The 15,789-nt window shown below is 40.8% G+C and overlaps 1 protein-coding gene across 3 annotated transcripts in view; it reads right to left on the bottom strand.

Moving 5' to 3' along the window:
* Nucleotides 1–588: 588 nt before the first annotated feature.
* ZC4H2 (zinc finger C4H2-type containing) overlaps nt 589–15,789 on the bottom strand; it is a 33,709-nt gene continuing 18,508 nt past the window's right edge. Inside the window, exons 2-6 of one of the 3 annotated variants that reach the window (XM_074323561.1) lie at nt 10,299–10,353; nt 6,817–6,988; nt 4,921–5,093; nt 3,462–3,624; nt 589–2,062 (exon numbers count right to left, since the gene is read on the bottom strand). In XM_074323561.1, coding sequence (XP_074179662.1) covers nt 1,949–2,062; nt 3,462–3,624; nt 4,921–5,093; nt 6,817–6,988; nt 10,299–10,327 — 651 coding nt within the window. In that variant the 5' untranslated portion in view covers nt 10,328–10,353 and the 3' untranslated portion in view covers nt 589–1,948. The remainder of the gene's footprint in view (nt 2,063–3,461; nt 3,625–4,920; nt 5,094–6,816; nt 6,989–10,298; nt 10,354–15,789) is intronic. The other 2 variants (XM_019718869.3, XM_019718870.3) reach the window with 2 other exon arrangements.

The following is a 15,789-nucleotide window of genomic DNA, read 5'->3' as shown; positions in this document are numbered from 1 at the left end:
CCCTAGGAGGAGCTCTGAACCTGGAATGGCCCTTCCAGAGATACAATGTTCCCTATTGTATCTCTACAGGGAACCAGGTCTTTACATCAGCCACTATATCCCTAGTCCTTGATTTCTACTTTGGAGTTATTTCAACTACCCCTATCATCAAAGCATCCCAAAAGGGAGAAAAGTTTAAAGAAAAATGATTATGCAGAAAAAGTAGGGGGAAAAATGGTCTGAAACCAGACAACCTAAGTTCAAATCCTGAATCTTCTCTTACTAGCTGTTTGTTTAACTATGGACGAACTATTGAACTTCTCTGAACTTCAGTTTACTTTTTTTGGAAATGGCAATAAGAATACTTAGCTTGAAAGGTTGTTTTGAAGAGCAAATGCAATCATTTATACAAAGCATCTTGCATAGAGATCTGGCACAGAGTAAGTACTGAATAAATGGAAATTATAATAGTAAGATAAATTATTGTGCATTGATGTGCCTGGTTTCCTCATTTGTAGGGTGAAGTGAAGAAGAATCAAAAGCTACCCAGAAGGAGAAAGGGCATTACATCTTTTCTATTACCTGGTACTTATAGGCACTCAGTCAGCATTTACTCCAATGAACAAATGTTTATTGAAAAGGATTTGTACAGACATAACACTCTTACTTTCGAAGAGCAGAGGAATCTCATATTATGAACACACAGACACTGTGGCAACTTACAACTGCAGTTAAGGAAGTAAGGAAAAATATCTCTCCTTCCCCAGCCAGGGACTGAAACCTGGAGCTAAAACTTTTTTGGTCAGCCAACCCCATCCCTGTCCCTTAAGTCAGAGGGTGACTTTACTAGAGATCTGGCTTTGGTGGAATAAAGACCTGCAGGGCCTGGGGAGCCTGCTGCCTTTTTCCTTTGGGAGGAAAGCCCGCCTGCACAATCCACAGGAGAGGAGGTGGCCAGCAGCTGACCTGAGCTGAGGCTGCCTTGTAGAAGAGGGAAGACCCAAGAGAAGGAGGGATGAATGGAGGGGAAGTCCCATCCACTCGCATGTGTAAAGTAACTGGCACTCACATGAATCTCAACCCACTCCTCTAAACCCTAAGATTTACCATTGAGTAAGTACCAGAGTAACGGTTTTGAACAAAAGGCAACTGTTATCAGCCTGGGGCCCCTCTCAGCCTAAGGCAGCCCCGACTGCAGAGCCCTCAGCCCAATGACTTAGGCAGCAAGTTAGGCAGAACTCATGGAGTGGGTGTAGCTCCAGCTCCCTAATTTTGTGGGGGAACTTCTACTACTAATTTGTAAAAACAAGGGCTATGGGAGAAAGACCTGTAGATCTCAGGATCCCCAGACACACAGCCTGGTACATGAGAACTTTCGAATATCTGGGAGACTTGGGGTGGAGGTAGGGTGATGAACTCTATAACAGCCAGGCCTCCAAAATGAGTATAAAGAGGAGGGCTTGTCCAAGCTACCTCTGGGCCTTGAGGATGAGATGAGAGTAGGGGAAATACATATATAAGCCTACTGTAAAAGCCAGTAAGATGACTGTTGTCCTTTCAGAGCCTAAAGCAAAAGTACAGGGAGGTGGCAGACTGGAACCTTTACATGAAACAAAAAATGGGCCTTCCCCCAACCCTTAGACCTTAGGTCCCAGGCCTCAGGCACAAGAAACTGAGAATCACATTTGGGCCTTCTGCCCTTGCCTTAGCTCCAAACAAGGGCAAGGGTTGAAATTGGGAGGCAGAGAAGGGATCATCAGACACACTGTCATTAGCACCTGAACCACATCTCTTCCTAAACAGAAACCCCAAGAGCAGAAAGAAAGAAAAGTGAGAGAGGGGTTGTGCTTCTATCACATTAAATGGGAGATTTGGTAGAGGTGGGGAAGGGTTGTTTCACATCAGGACATTAATCACTGAACAAGAGGAGGGGTTATGAGCAGCAGAGATCTATGTGTTGTTCCTCTCTTCATTCATCCTGCTTCCGTTTTGGCTTTTTGGGGTTCCGGGACCGACTCTTGGCTTTGCACAGAGGGCATATAGGTGCATTCCGATGAATTTGCTGATGACATGACAAGCAGGCCTGGTGGGGTACACAAGACAAAGAAAGATTTTTTTTGTCAGTCAGATTTTTCTAGGCTGTACTTCAGCCTTCTGATCCCCAGAGGTCCAGAAAGCAATTGTGATTTTCCCGACAGGAAGGAGCAGTAATCAGTAAGTGAGACCTAAGTAGAGAGATCAGTGCTGGATGTAAGGGATGTAAAGGATATAAGGGAGTGAGGGTCAAAAAGGGGTATTGAAGGAAAATATCCAAAACTTGGAAATAAGGCAAAATGAGAATTACGTATCCATTTAGCATTATACTACAGCATGGTTTAATAGCCCACTCAAGTATCAATTCTCTAGGATATCTATCAGTAAACTTTTTCTGTAAAGGACAAAAGAGTAAATATTTCAGACTTTTCAGGTCATATGGTCTTACTTGTAACTACTCAACACTAACTGTTTTACATGAAAGAATCTATAGACGATTCATAAACGGGCATGCGAGTGGACCAACAAAACTTTATAAAAACAGGGAGCAGTTCAGACTTGGCCCGTGGGCTCTAGTTTGCTGACCCTACTCTAGGAGCATGTCCTTTTGTTTAACTATTTACTATTGATCAGGGCCCAGACTCTGTGATTTATGCTGATAAACTACAAATGCTTTTTGCCCATTAGAGATGTAAATTACTTCTGTGGTGAAGACAAGACAATCACTACAGTTACAGATTTGGCCTGTACGACATTAACCAGGTCTGTATTTAACTTTGCAAACTATTTCAGCATTCTTTTCCTTTCATGATTGTACAATTATCTGTTCCTCAAGTGCTCTTGGAACAAATTTTGCAATAACACCAGCTCCCACTTTAATGATACATGCTTACTATATACCAGAGGTGCCAAAAAATGTATACACAATACTTGTATTCATCTTTGGTTATTGATATATATTGAGTATTACAATTTTTAAAAAAATTTTTTTTTCAATTTATTGGGGTGATAATTGTTAGTAAAGTTACACAGATTTCAGGTGTACAATTCTATATTGCATTTCCAGAGGCTCACTTCACGCCGCCATTTTAATGACATCACTCAATGGAATTTTTTGAGTATTGCAATTTTAATACACCTTTTTGCTTTCTTAAAATGTGTATACATTTTTTTGGGAACCCTCTGTATTTGTAAGAATCATGTTTCTAACTTTCTGAAAATTATATTTTAGCAGAGCTTGCCAGTCTTCCTGCATTCTAACTTCTCTGGGAATGTAGGCAACAAAACCAGCGGGTCCAACCCAGCACAGACACCACACCCCTTCCTCTGTGTCCCAAGCAAAGACTGTTTTAGAAAAGCCCCAGATAAGTAAAGCCTATACTCCCAAACCATGGAGGGCTACTTAAGGGTAACTTGCTTCTTCCACAGTCACTACCCAGCTCACTCACCTTCATAGGTGGGGGCTGCTGCCTGAAGGTGGCTGTCTGCCGAGTGTCCTGCTTCCTAGCCACTTGAAGTTGTTGAGCGGCAGCGGCTGCAGCGGCCAGGGACTCAGGTATGGGGGGCTCCTGAGGCTCTGTCTGCCACTCTGCTTTCTGCTTCTCAAAGTAACTTTGGAGATGAGAGACATTAGCTGGATCATTCTGAAAACAAGGAGAACCTGCCCCTCTTAAGGACTCTATGCCACAGAACCAAGGGGGTTGGGCTGTGGCTCATTATAGAGAATTCCTGCACCCTCCCCAGCACAAGGTTCTTCTCCCTGGGTACCAGACCCATTGTCTGCTGGTAATCTTCCTGCTCCTTGGCTCTGACAGATCCAGAAAATAAAGAAATTCCAAGGCTAGCAAATTCCTCGAAAGGCATTCGCCTACCATCCATCCTACGTTCCTTTGCAGTATTTCTATTAAGTGTCTGTCCTCAGGCTTCTGTTGACATACCTCTAGAAATAAGAAACTCACCACTTCCACAGGCAGCCTGCTCTATCTTAAGGAAGTTCCTTCGACTGAACTTAACTGTCTCTCTGTAAGGTGAGCCTAGTTCTTAACTCTGGGTCTTAAGATGAAGTGCCAGGCTAGACCCTAGAGACCACGAAAGCTCTGCCTTCTGTGTTTTCAAAAGTTTCTGGACATCCCTTCTAGGCCTTCACTTGGGAAGTGACCTCTTGAGAGCTATATACATATACAGACACACCACACACACACACACACACACACTGTGGGGGCAGAGCCCCAGAAAGCAGTTTCCAGGCTCTCGGCCTCACATAGACAGGTGCTGGCTCAGGTAGTAAATGGCCAACTGTGATTGCATGGCCATCAGCTGTGGCTAGTTGGCCGTCAGCTGTAACCAGTGAGCCATTGGCCACAATATAACTGCTGTGGCTATGCTAGGAGAGAGAAGAGAGAGAGAGAATGGGGGCTAGCAAGAAGATGGCGGCTGGGCTGGCAAGTGTGGATGGCGGTTTGCGGACAGTATGGATCTAGCCTCCAGTGAGAGTATAGTGCCGCCAGAGAGAATATAGTGGTATGACTCCCCTACCTATGGCTCCGTGGGTGTTCCTTTTTGGCCTCACCATATCCTGCGTTCTTGTGTGGGGAGCGGGAGCAGAGACCCAGCAGGCCTCCCTGCATGACACACACACACACACACACACACACACAGAGTCATAGACATAGTCTTGTATTGTTAAAATTGCACAAAGAATTTTAAAAGCCATCTAGTAATTCAAGTCTAATCATCCTCCTTCTGGTTTAACAACCCAGCACAGAGGCATGCCCAAAGTCATGCAATGAGTTAGCTACTGACAGGCCTGGGGCCAGGACTGGGTACCCTGACATTCAGACCAGGCTCTATGTATGTTCCTGTGCATATATGTGTGTGGTGCGTATGTTACAGGGACAGGCAACTTACTCCAATGAGAGCTTTTCCTCCTCTTCACATAGGTCAGGGAGCCTCTGCAGGCCCAGAGTCATGCGCAGGGCATCCACGTGTTCCTTTAGTGGCTTATACTCATCATGTAGCCGCCGGGTAGACTCCAGCAGCTTGTTTAGGTCATTCTCAGACTGTTTGATGGTATTTTCCATCTGGAACACAGAGTGAGTTAAGCACAGAGAAAAGACTCCATGATATTTGATGAAGCTGTACACGTGAGTAGATGATAGCACAATCTCCAGAGTCATACCAATATATAGTCAAGTCCTCAATCTGCTATGTATTCTATGTGACTCTTGTCAAGCCTGTTTTTTCACCTGTATAATGGTTATAATAATAGTGCCTACCTTGGTGAATCCTTGGTGAGGATTCAATGATTGAATTCTTACAAAGTTCTCAGTACAGGGACTAACACAGAATAAAGACAATAAATGGCAATTATTCAAATACAGCATCTTAGAGCTGGGATGGCCTTTAGAGCTCATTTAGTGTACCCCACCACCATTTTACAGATCAGGGAATTGAGACTCAGAGAAGAAACCTCCTCAGAGAAATACTTCTTAGGGACAAAGACTAGATAAAAACTCAGGGCTTCTGCCTCCCAAGCCAGTGGCTTTTCTTTTAGATCAATGTTTTTCAAAATGTGGTCACCAGATCAGCAGCATCAGCATCACCTGGGAACTCATTAGGAATGTAAATTCTCAGGTACCACCCCAGCCATACGGAATCAGAAACTCTAGGGTGGAGTCCAACAATCTATTTTAACAGGACCTCCAGGTGACTCTCATGTATGTTGAAGTTTGAGATCCAATGGCCTAGATTCTCAGCCCCTCTGTGGCTAATATCTTGTTCATTTCATTGGCTCTGTATCCTTAGGTTATCTGGCAGCAGAACTGCCAACTCCCCATGAGACCCTGGAATCCTGTGATCTTATGACACAGAAAATCCCAAATACCTACTGCCCAAATTGCATTTATATTTTCTTTAAAAAAATTCTAGGCCTGGCAAAATCAGGAAATAAGTAATGCCACAGAAATGAGTTTCCTGAGAATAGAAACTTAACTCACTCAAATGTAGTTTTTAAAAAAAGACTTCCGATTGTCATAGGCTAAGAACTGGAAAAGACCTTATAGGTCAGCACCTCCAACGTCTGTCTGGGTGAAGGAATCATCAATACCACAGCCCAGACAGGTAATCACTCAGACTCTGCTTGAGCAACTCCAAAAAGTTGGGAACTTACCGCCTTAGCAGACAGTTCATTCCCCATGTTCCAAGAATCTCCAAAAGAGAGACTGTAATGAGTGGCCCCACTTTGGCAGGGGGGCAGAGATGATTTGTTTGGCCCAGTTAGAAGATTTGAAACCCTTTAGACTAGACCCCAGAGGTAGCTGCCTGCTCTGCTTTTCACCAAGGCTAGCTCCTAACTCCCAGACTCTCAGAATAAGGATATCAGAGCTGAAAGAGACCTTAGATATGACTGAGTCCCTCTCATAGTACAGAAAGGGGAAATGAGGTCCAGAGAGAAAAAGGGACTTTTCCAGTGATATATAGTCAATCAGTAAAAGCACCAGGGCTGGATCTCAGAACTCCTGGATACTTCAACTCCACCATAGCCTGATGTCTACTCCCCAAAGCTGCCACAGCCACATCTTAAGGAAAGGCTACCGTGCTTCCCCGAAAATAAGACCTAGCCAGACAATCAGCTCTAATGTGTTTTTTCGAGCAAAAATTAATATAAGATCAGGTCTATATTAATTTTTGCTCGAAAAAACACATTAGAGCTGATTGTCTGGCTAGGTCTTATTTTCGGGGAAACATGGTATTATTTATTCCTCAAAGGGCCCAGAGATAGACTTCAGGCAGCCAGCCACGTACCACATTGATATCAGCATGGATCAGTCGGAGTTCCTCCACATGGGCCATCTTCTCCTGTAGCAGGAGGTCCATCTCCTGCTTGTATTCCTTCAGGTGTCTCTCCTCTGATTCAAGGGCCTCAAACTCAGCTTTCAAACGGGCCTTGATCTTCTCCATCTGCAGGGTCTTGTTCCTGCAATTCCCCAAAACCAGGATACAGACCAACAGGAGATGGGAGGAAAATGGGAATGAAGTATAGAGTTACACTCTGAGCCAGGGCTATCTTTCTAAGCCATTGTTCTAAGCTTCCCTCTCTCCAAATAGAACCAACCTGTAGCCATCCCAAAAAAGTTAGGAGATTCTTTTTTCTAAGATAAAAGCTCTTGGGTCTCAAATGGATATAATTTTGCTCCTTTATGGGGCATTTGCAAACACTGGACAGGTTTTAGCTCCCACCCCAGATACCATCCATGACCTCTTGAGAAACTCTAGAGCAGCACTATCCAATAAATTTTCGACAATGATGGAAATGAACAGTATCTATACTTTCTGATACAGTAGTCACTAGGCACATGTAGTTAGTGAACACTTGAAATGTGGCTAGTGCAACTGAGGAACTGAATTTTGAATTTTATTTAATTTTAATTCATCAAATTTTAAATTTAAACAGCCACATGTGGTTAATGACTCTCATATTGGACAGCACAGCTCTGTAGGTCCACTCATCAGTTCCAGAAACGGAAGGGGAAAAGAACTGTAACTCATTTCTTAGAAAAGTAAAACCTGTTTCTGGTTGTTATATCCCAATTGCATCCCCTCTGACTCAGTAATCCCATACCTGGGAATTTATTCTAAGGAAATAACCTAGCCATTATCCATTACTCAGATTTGGTATCTCCTTTTTTCTGCCTCAGTAGCTGGCTTTCTCATCTGTTCCATCCCATACCATGGGGGCTCTTGCTCCACTCCCTAGATTCTGGCCTCAAACCACAGCCTGCTTCTGTCTTCAGTTTCTCTCTCCTTTCTCAGTATTGCCTGTGGCTTCTGACTCAAGAGGTGGCCCTCAGTGGCACAGAACCACAGAAAAATTGTGTGGCTAGGATCATGGGAGAAATCTTTCATTCTATATTGAAAAATTTACTTTCATGTTATTGTTTTTATCTTAGAAAAGGGTAAAAATATAGATGTTGTTATACCAGTTATAAGGAAGAAAATTGAGGTGCAGGGTATTAACTTGCCCAAGACCACAGAGCTAGCAAAAGGGATGTTAGGACTTAAGGCCAGGATTCTCTAACACCACCCTTTACTCTACATTGCCTGAGTGGGGTTACCCAGGCTAAGGGCATAAACATACTGAGGGTTCTTGGCATACCTGTTTAACTGTCTTGCAGAGGGATGATACTGATTTTGTATTGCTCAATTAAGTAACTATTTAGAGCCTTTCCTATCTAGACTTCTATTCTCCTCCTCTCGATTACATGAAGAACAATCTGGACTTTGCCTATCCATACCCCAATTTACAAATGGGAAAATTGAGATTCAGAGTGATATAGTGTCTTACCCCAAGTCATATAGCCAGGTTGCGGCAGTGCTGAGCCTAGAATCCATTTCTGCAGGCAAAGCCAAATTGTGACAGGAACATGGGCTTTAGATTTAGACCTGGGTGTAAATCCTGGTTCTGCCCCTGACTAGGTATTTGCCGTTGGACAATAATAACTATATTTATAGTTTAATTTATAGTTTATATTGAGGATCTATTATGTAACAATTAAAGATATCTTAAACAAATATTCATTCGACAAATACCAGGGGTGCCAAAAAATGTATACACATTTAAAGAGATGTCATCTTAAAATGTGTATACTTTTTTTGGCATCCTCTGTATTTATGGAACATGTATCATGTGCCAGGCACTGTACTACGTGCTAGGGATAAAGCAGAGAATAGTCTATGACAGGAAGCTTCATCCAATGAGGACAAAGATCCTGAATACACTGTTACATGTAAAACTATGTGATGAGTAGGGATAAGACGCAGAATGCAACAGAAGGCCACGACAAAGGGATCTAACAGTCTGAGGGACATTGTAGAATAAAGGGGGCAGTCGTTGGAAACTTCCCTGAGACTTGAGGATGTGACATCTATGAGTATGCTAACACCTGGAGAATGAGTAGGAGGTAGCTGGAGAATGCAGGTAGACACAGAGGAGAGCAGTCCAGGCAGAGACTAACATGAGCAATGGCCCGGGAGCAGAAAAGAACATGGCACATTAGAGGAACTGAACAAAGGTCAGTGTGGCTAGAGAATCCAGTGCAAGACGGAGAGGGGCCTCAGAAGAAACTAGAGAGGTTGCCAGAACACAGCCTGGAGATTGGGATGAGGAGTTAGGATGTTTATCCTCTGGGGACAGGGTAATAATCGTTGCAGAATTTTAAGCAGCAGGACAGTAACATAATCTGATTACCTCACTTCTCTCAGCCCTCTCACTTCACTTCCTCACAGTAGCACAGGAATAATAATAGCACCTACTTTACAGGCTATGTTAAGTGTCAAATGACCTAAGACACATAAAGTCCCCAAGTAGAGTATGTGGCACATGGCGAGCAGTCTACGAATGATAGTACCCTTCCCTCCCACTCTAACTCTTCTGCTCTGGTTATCTCCTTTACCACAATGGTTTGAACTTTGTTATAAAGAGCCTACAGTGAGAAGGGTGTGTTTTCTTTTGTGTGTGTGTGTGTGTGTGTGTGTGTGTGTGTGTGTGTGTGTGTGTACATATACTGGCATGAGTGGCAAGATATATTGCTGGTTACTAAGATTATAATAATAATCATTAGCATAAGCCTCCTCACAATGTCTATATAAATAATGACATTTTATAGGGCTGGGCCAAGCCTCCCTCATTTGTAACCAATTCAATTAAGATGTCAGCAACTACTACTACTAAATGAGATCAGGGTGAGAGGTCTCTCCCATTGACATTTCATAGAAATCAGCATAGTATATTTTCCCTGCTTGGATGAGTGCCTTTTTACCTAATCCTCACTCCATACCTAATTCTACTTACAGGACCCCATGATGTCATGCAGGAGACACTGCGATATCAGATTAAGTAAAAATAAACCAAAGGTGTTTCACTTGGGGTCACAGTCAAGTGCTGCCTGGAGGTGGAAAATCATAGGCACAAAGCCTTCCTCAAAGCACCATTGGTATTTTCTGTTCCTGGGGAGGATGGATGTCACCAAGTCAGCCTCTATCCAAGGTGTTCTGAAGCCTTTTTCAATTGTCCACTGTGACAAGAAATAGCAAGGACTAGAGACCATGACTAACTGGCAGAAGGGCCAAGACTCCTGTTTACGGAAAGAAAACCAAGTTATGAAGATGGGTTTAAGAAATAGCCTCTATTTGCTATTTCTAAAGTCAGTTTCTCTGGGGGTAGCCTGGCCCATGCTTTACTGGAAGAACAACAGTGTCAATGAAGGCTTTGATGGTACTATTGTTACCTCTCAGCAGGGCAGTGGGAGCAGTCCATCCTGGGTGCAGACAATAAGGGGGTACCTTGTGCATAGAGAATGAAAAAAATAGTAATAAAGCCAACTAAAGTTGTTCTGTTCTTTATTATCACCATGCACTTAAATGCTAAACAATGTCCATTGAAGGACACCTGGGCTGATTCCAGATTTGCAATTATGAATAAAGCAGCTGTGAATATCCCTGTACAAGTTTTAGTGTGACTATATTTTCATTTCTCTAGGATAAATGATCAAGACTACCATTGCTGGGTTGTATGATAATTGTATATTTAGTTTTTCAAGGAACTGTCAAACTGTTTTCCAGAGTGATTGTATCATTTCACATGCCCGCCAACAATGTCTGAGTGATCCAGTTCCCCTACCTGGCCATACATTTTACTTGAACTGTTTTAATAGGTAAGTGCTGATACCTCAAAGCGATCTTAAATTACATTTCTAGTGGCTAGTGACGTTGAAAATCTTTTCATGTACTTATTTGCCATCTATATACCCTTTTCCACGATATGTTTGTGCATGTCTTTGGTCCATTTTCTAAATGGATTGTTGTTGTTTTTCCTCATAGTTGAATTTTGAGAGTTCTGTATATATCCTAAATATGAGTCCTTTGTCAGACAGGTGGTTTGCAAAATATCTTCTCCCAGTCAATAACTTGTCTTTTCATCCTCTTAACCAAGCCTTCAGCAGAACACTTAATGGTTTTTTCTGAAGTCTAATTTACCAATTTTTTTCTTTTATGGATAATGCTTTGGTGTCATGCCTGAGAATCCTTACCAAGCTCTAGGTTCTGCAGAATTTCTCCTATAATACTTTCTAAAAGTTTTATAGTTACATTTACATTTACAGCACATTATGAGTCTAATTTTTGTATAAAGAGTAAGGTTTAAGCTGAGATTCAGTTTTTTGGTTATGGATATCCAATTGTTCCATCACCATCTTTTGAAAAGACTATCTTTCCTTTATTGGTTTACTTTTGCACCTCTGTAAAAATTCAGTTTGTTGAACTTGTGTGGGTCAATTTTTGGGTTCTCAATTTTGTTCCACTTATCTATGTGTCGGTCCCTTTGCCAATACCATAGTCTTGATTAGTTTTTGAAATCAGAAAAAGAAATTCCTACCACTTTATTACTATATTTCAAATTTTCTTGTAGTGCCTTTTTCTGGAACTGGTATCAGGGTATAAAGGGCTTCATGAAATGAACTGGAAAGTGTTCTTTCCACTTGTACTTTCTGAAGAGATTGCTAAGAATTAGTGTTAATTATTTTTTAACTATTTAGTAGAATTCTCCAATGAAACCATATGGGCATGAAGATTCTGGTTTGGGGATTGTTATATTACAAATTCAACTTTCTAAATAGTTACAGGGATATTCAAAGTATCTATTTCACGTTGGGTGAGTTGTGGTAGTTTGAGTTTTTTGAGAATCAGTCTATTTCATGTAACTTGTTCAATTTATATCAGCAGAGTTGTTCATAGTGCTCTCTTGTTATCCGTTTGAAGTTTGTGGGGTCTACACAAATCCTGTTTCACTCCTGAGGTTAATAATTTGTGTCTTCTCTTTACTTATTCTCTTTGATAGTGTTGCTAGAGGGTTTTTTTCAATTTTATATATTTTTCAACTAACAGCTTTGTGTTTCATTGATTTCTTATTGTTTTTTCTACTTTTAATTTCATTGATTTCTGCTCTTATCTATATTATTTCCTGTTTTCTGATTGCCATGACTTTACTTGAACTTTTTCTAGTTTTTTTGAGGTGTGAGCTTAGATGACTAATTTGAGGCATTTCTTCTTCTAATTAAGCATTTATTGCTAAAGATTTCCCTCTCTTGACTGTTTTTGTGGCATCCCACAAATTTTGAATTATGTTGTATTTTCACGTTCACTTAGTTTAATGTATTTTTATTTCCCTTGAGACTTTATCTTTGAAATATAGATTTTAGAAATATGTTGTTTACTCTCCAAATGTTTGTAAATTGTTCCTGGTATTTTTCTGATTTCTTGATTTCAAGTTTGATTTTATTACTATCAAAGAACAGTCTTATATTTCCAGTCTTAAATTTGTTGAGGATTATTTTGCTCAACAGGAGATGTTCTATCTTTTTTGGTATAAGTTCCACGGGCACTTGAAAAGCATGTGTATCCTGTTGTTGAATGGTGTGTTCTATCAATGTTAATTAGATCCTGTCATTGATGGTGTTGTGGAGTTCTATACCCTAGTTCTATCAAATGACAGAAGCATGTTAAAGACTCTAACTGTAATTGTGAATTTCTCTATTTCTTCCTTTGGTTTTATCAGATTTGCTTCACATATTTTGCAGTTCTGTTGTTTGGTTTATACCTATTTAGGATTACTATGTCTTCTTGATGGATTGACACTTTTGTCATTATGTAACGTACCTCTCTGTACTTAGTAATTTCCTTTGCTCTAAAGTCTACTTTACCTAATATTAATCTATCCATTCCTGCTTTCCTTTGATTAATGTTTTCATGGCATAACTTCTTCTATTTTTGTACTTTCAACATGCCTATATCTTTATATTTGAAGTGAGTTTCCTGTTGAAAGCATACAGTGGGCCATGTTTCTTTAATCCTCTTGTGTAATCAGTATTTGAATTACAGTATTTATGCTATTTATATGTAGGGTACTTATTGATAAGTTAGGGTTAAGTGTATCATTGCATTTTTGTTTACTATTTCATCTCTTCCTTATTTGATTATTTTTTGCTAAGTTCCCGTGATTCATGTTTTTTTTTACATTTTATCTACAGTGTTTTAATTGCATCTCTTTTTACAGTTTGTAATGGTTGGTCTAGGTATATTTCACAATTTATCATAGAGTACTGTGTCATCATTTTATTATTGTGAGCGAAGACTAGAAACATTACCTCCCCTTAATGCCCCTTTACCCTCCACCATTGATAACTCTCTTAACTATTCCTTCCACATTCATTGAGAACTATGCTGGACAGCACTATATCATTGCTACCACCACCAGAAATAATTTAGAAAATTAAGCAGAAGGAAACTATATTGTATTTTAATCATATTTTTACTCTTTCTGTTGGTTTTTCTTCTTTTCTATATCCCACGTTTTCTTCTTTAATTGTTTCCTTTCTTTTCAGAGGAATTCCTTTAGCTATTACTTTAGGGTAGATCTGCTGGTGACAAATTCTCTTAGTTTTCCTTCATCTGAGAATGTCTGATTTGTTCCTCATTCTTGATGGATATCGTTGCTACATTTTCAAAAAAAATTTTTTTGGGGGGGAAATATTGAGGAACAGTGTGTTTCTCCAGGCCCCATCAGCTCCAAGTTGTCGTCCTTCAATCTAGCTGTGGAGGGCGCAACTCAGCTCCAAGTCCAGTCGCCGTTTTCAATCTTTAGTTGCAGGGGGCACAGCCCACCATCCCATGCAGGAATTGAACTGGCAACCTTGTTATTGAGAGCTTGCGCTCTATCCAACTGAGCCATCCAGCCGCCCCTCCAGCAGCTCAGTAACAGCTCATTGCCTTCAATCTAGTTGTGGAAGGCACAGCTCACTGGCCCATGTGGAAATCGAATCGGCAACCCTGTTCTTCAGAGTTCACGCTCTAACCAACTGAGCCATCCGGTGGCCCTTGCTACATATTTTTGCTACAATCTGGGTTGCTGATTCTTTTCTCTCAGGACTTGAAAAATCATATGCCACTTCCTTTTGGCTTCTATATTTTCTGATGAGAAAAGTACTGTCATTCCAATAGTTTCACCTATAGGTAAGGTATCATTTCTCTTTGGCTTAACAAATTATTTTTCTCTAGTTTTCAGACATTAACTATGATGTGTCATGGTTTGGGTTTTTATGGGTTTATCCTGTTTGTGTTTCATAAAGGTACTTGAATCAGTGGGTGTATGTCTCTTTAAAACTTTGGGCAGTTTTATGCTATTGTTTCAAGTACTTTCTCAGTTCCACTCTCTTTTTCCTCTGCAGACAAGACTTCTCTGTTATCTAATTCCTTCCTTCCTTCCTTCCTTCCTTCCTTCCTTCCTTCCTTCCTTCCTTCCTCCCTCCCTCCCTCCCTCCCTCCCTCCCTCCCTCCCTTCCCTTTTATCCCCATTCCCTATACCATTTACCACCCCACCATAGGCAACCATTCAAAAATATTTAATGTCCGTTCTTTGTTTCATTTGTTGTTCTGAACAGTGTAATATTGTTTCACGTGCAAATATATATGAGGTCGGACAATTAAGTTCACAAACTCATCCTAGAAAAAGTGCTACATAACTCATTGTTGAGTATCACTATGGTGACCTTCGAAGTACTCCCCTTGGGAAGCTATGCCCTGATGCCAACTCTTAGTCCACCCTTCAAAGCAATTTTGGAACTTTTTTCTGGAATGACCATCAGAGCTATTGTCGTTTACCCTTGATGTCCTGAATGTCATCAAAATGTCTACCTTTTAATATTTCCTTTATCTTTGGGTAAAGAAAGAAGTCATCGGGGGCCAGAACAGGTGAATAGGGAGGGTGTTCCAATACAGTTATTTGTTGACTGGCTAAAAACTCCCACAGAGAGTACTGTGTGAGTTGGTGAATTGTCGTGATGCAAGAGCCATGAATTGTTGGCAAAAAGTTCAGGTTGTTTTCGTCTAACTTTTTCATGCAGCCTTTTCAGCACTTCCAAATAGTAAACTTGGTTAACTGTTTGTCCAGTTGGTACAAATTCATAATGTATAATCCCTCTGATATCAAAAAAGTTTAGCAACATCGTTGCAACGAGTTCGCAAACTTGTCAGACCTCGTATTCATACACAGATGTGCAGAGAGAGAGAGAGAGAGAGAGATAGATTGATTCTTATGGACTGAATTGTATTCTTCCAAAATTTGTATGCTGAAGCTGTAACCCCCAATGTGAAAGCATTTGGACAGAGGGTCTTCAGAGAGGTAATTAAGGTTAAATGTGGTCATAAATATGAGACCCTAATTCAATTGGACTGCTGCCCTTATCAGAAGAGGAATACAAACCAGAGATTGTTCCCTCTGCATACACAGAGGAAAGACCATGTGAGAACAGAGCAAGAGGTAGCCAAGTAAGATAGGAAGAGAGCCCTCACCAGAAAGCAAATTTGTTGGCACTTTGACCATGGACCTCTAGCCTCCATAACTGTGAGAAAAATAAATGTCTGTTGTTTAAGTAATCCAGCCTGTGGTATTTTGTTTTGGAAAACTGAGCAAATTAATACAGATTATGGTACTGTTAAGTGGGGTTCTACTTTAATAAATACCTGAAAATGTGGAAGTGGCTTTGGAACTGATTAGCAGAGGCTGGAAAAGTTTTGAGGTACATGCTAGAAAAAGCCTATATGGCACTGAAGGGACTGCTGATAGAAATATAAATATTAAAGATGCTTCTGGTGAGGTCTCAAAGAGAAAAGAGGCACATGCTATTGGAAACGAGAAAAGATGATCCTTGTTATAAAGTGGGAAAG

Source organism: Rhinolophus sinicus, chromosome 18 (genome assembly GCF_057876585.1).
Source record: "Rhinolophus sinicus isolate RSI-liver-muscle chromosome 18, RSI-T2T, whole genome shotgun sequence".
In the NCBI taxonomy this organism is placed as follows: Eukaryota; Metazoa; Chordata; class Mammalia; order Chiroptera; family Rhinolophidae; genus Rhinolophus; species Rhinolophus sinicus.
The sequence above is the reverse complement of the archived record's forward strand: the minus strand, read 5'-3'. Positions and strand labels throughout refer to the sequence as shown.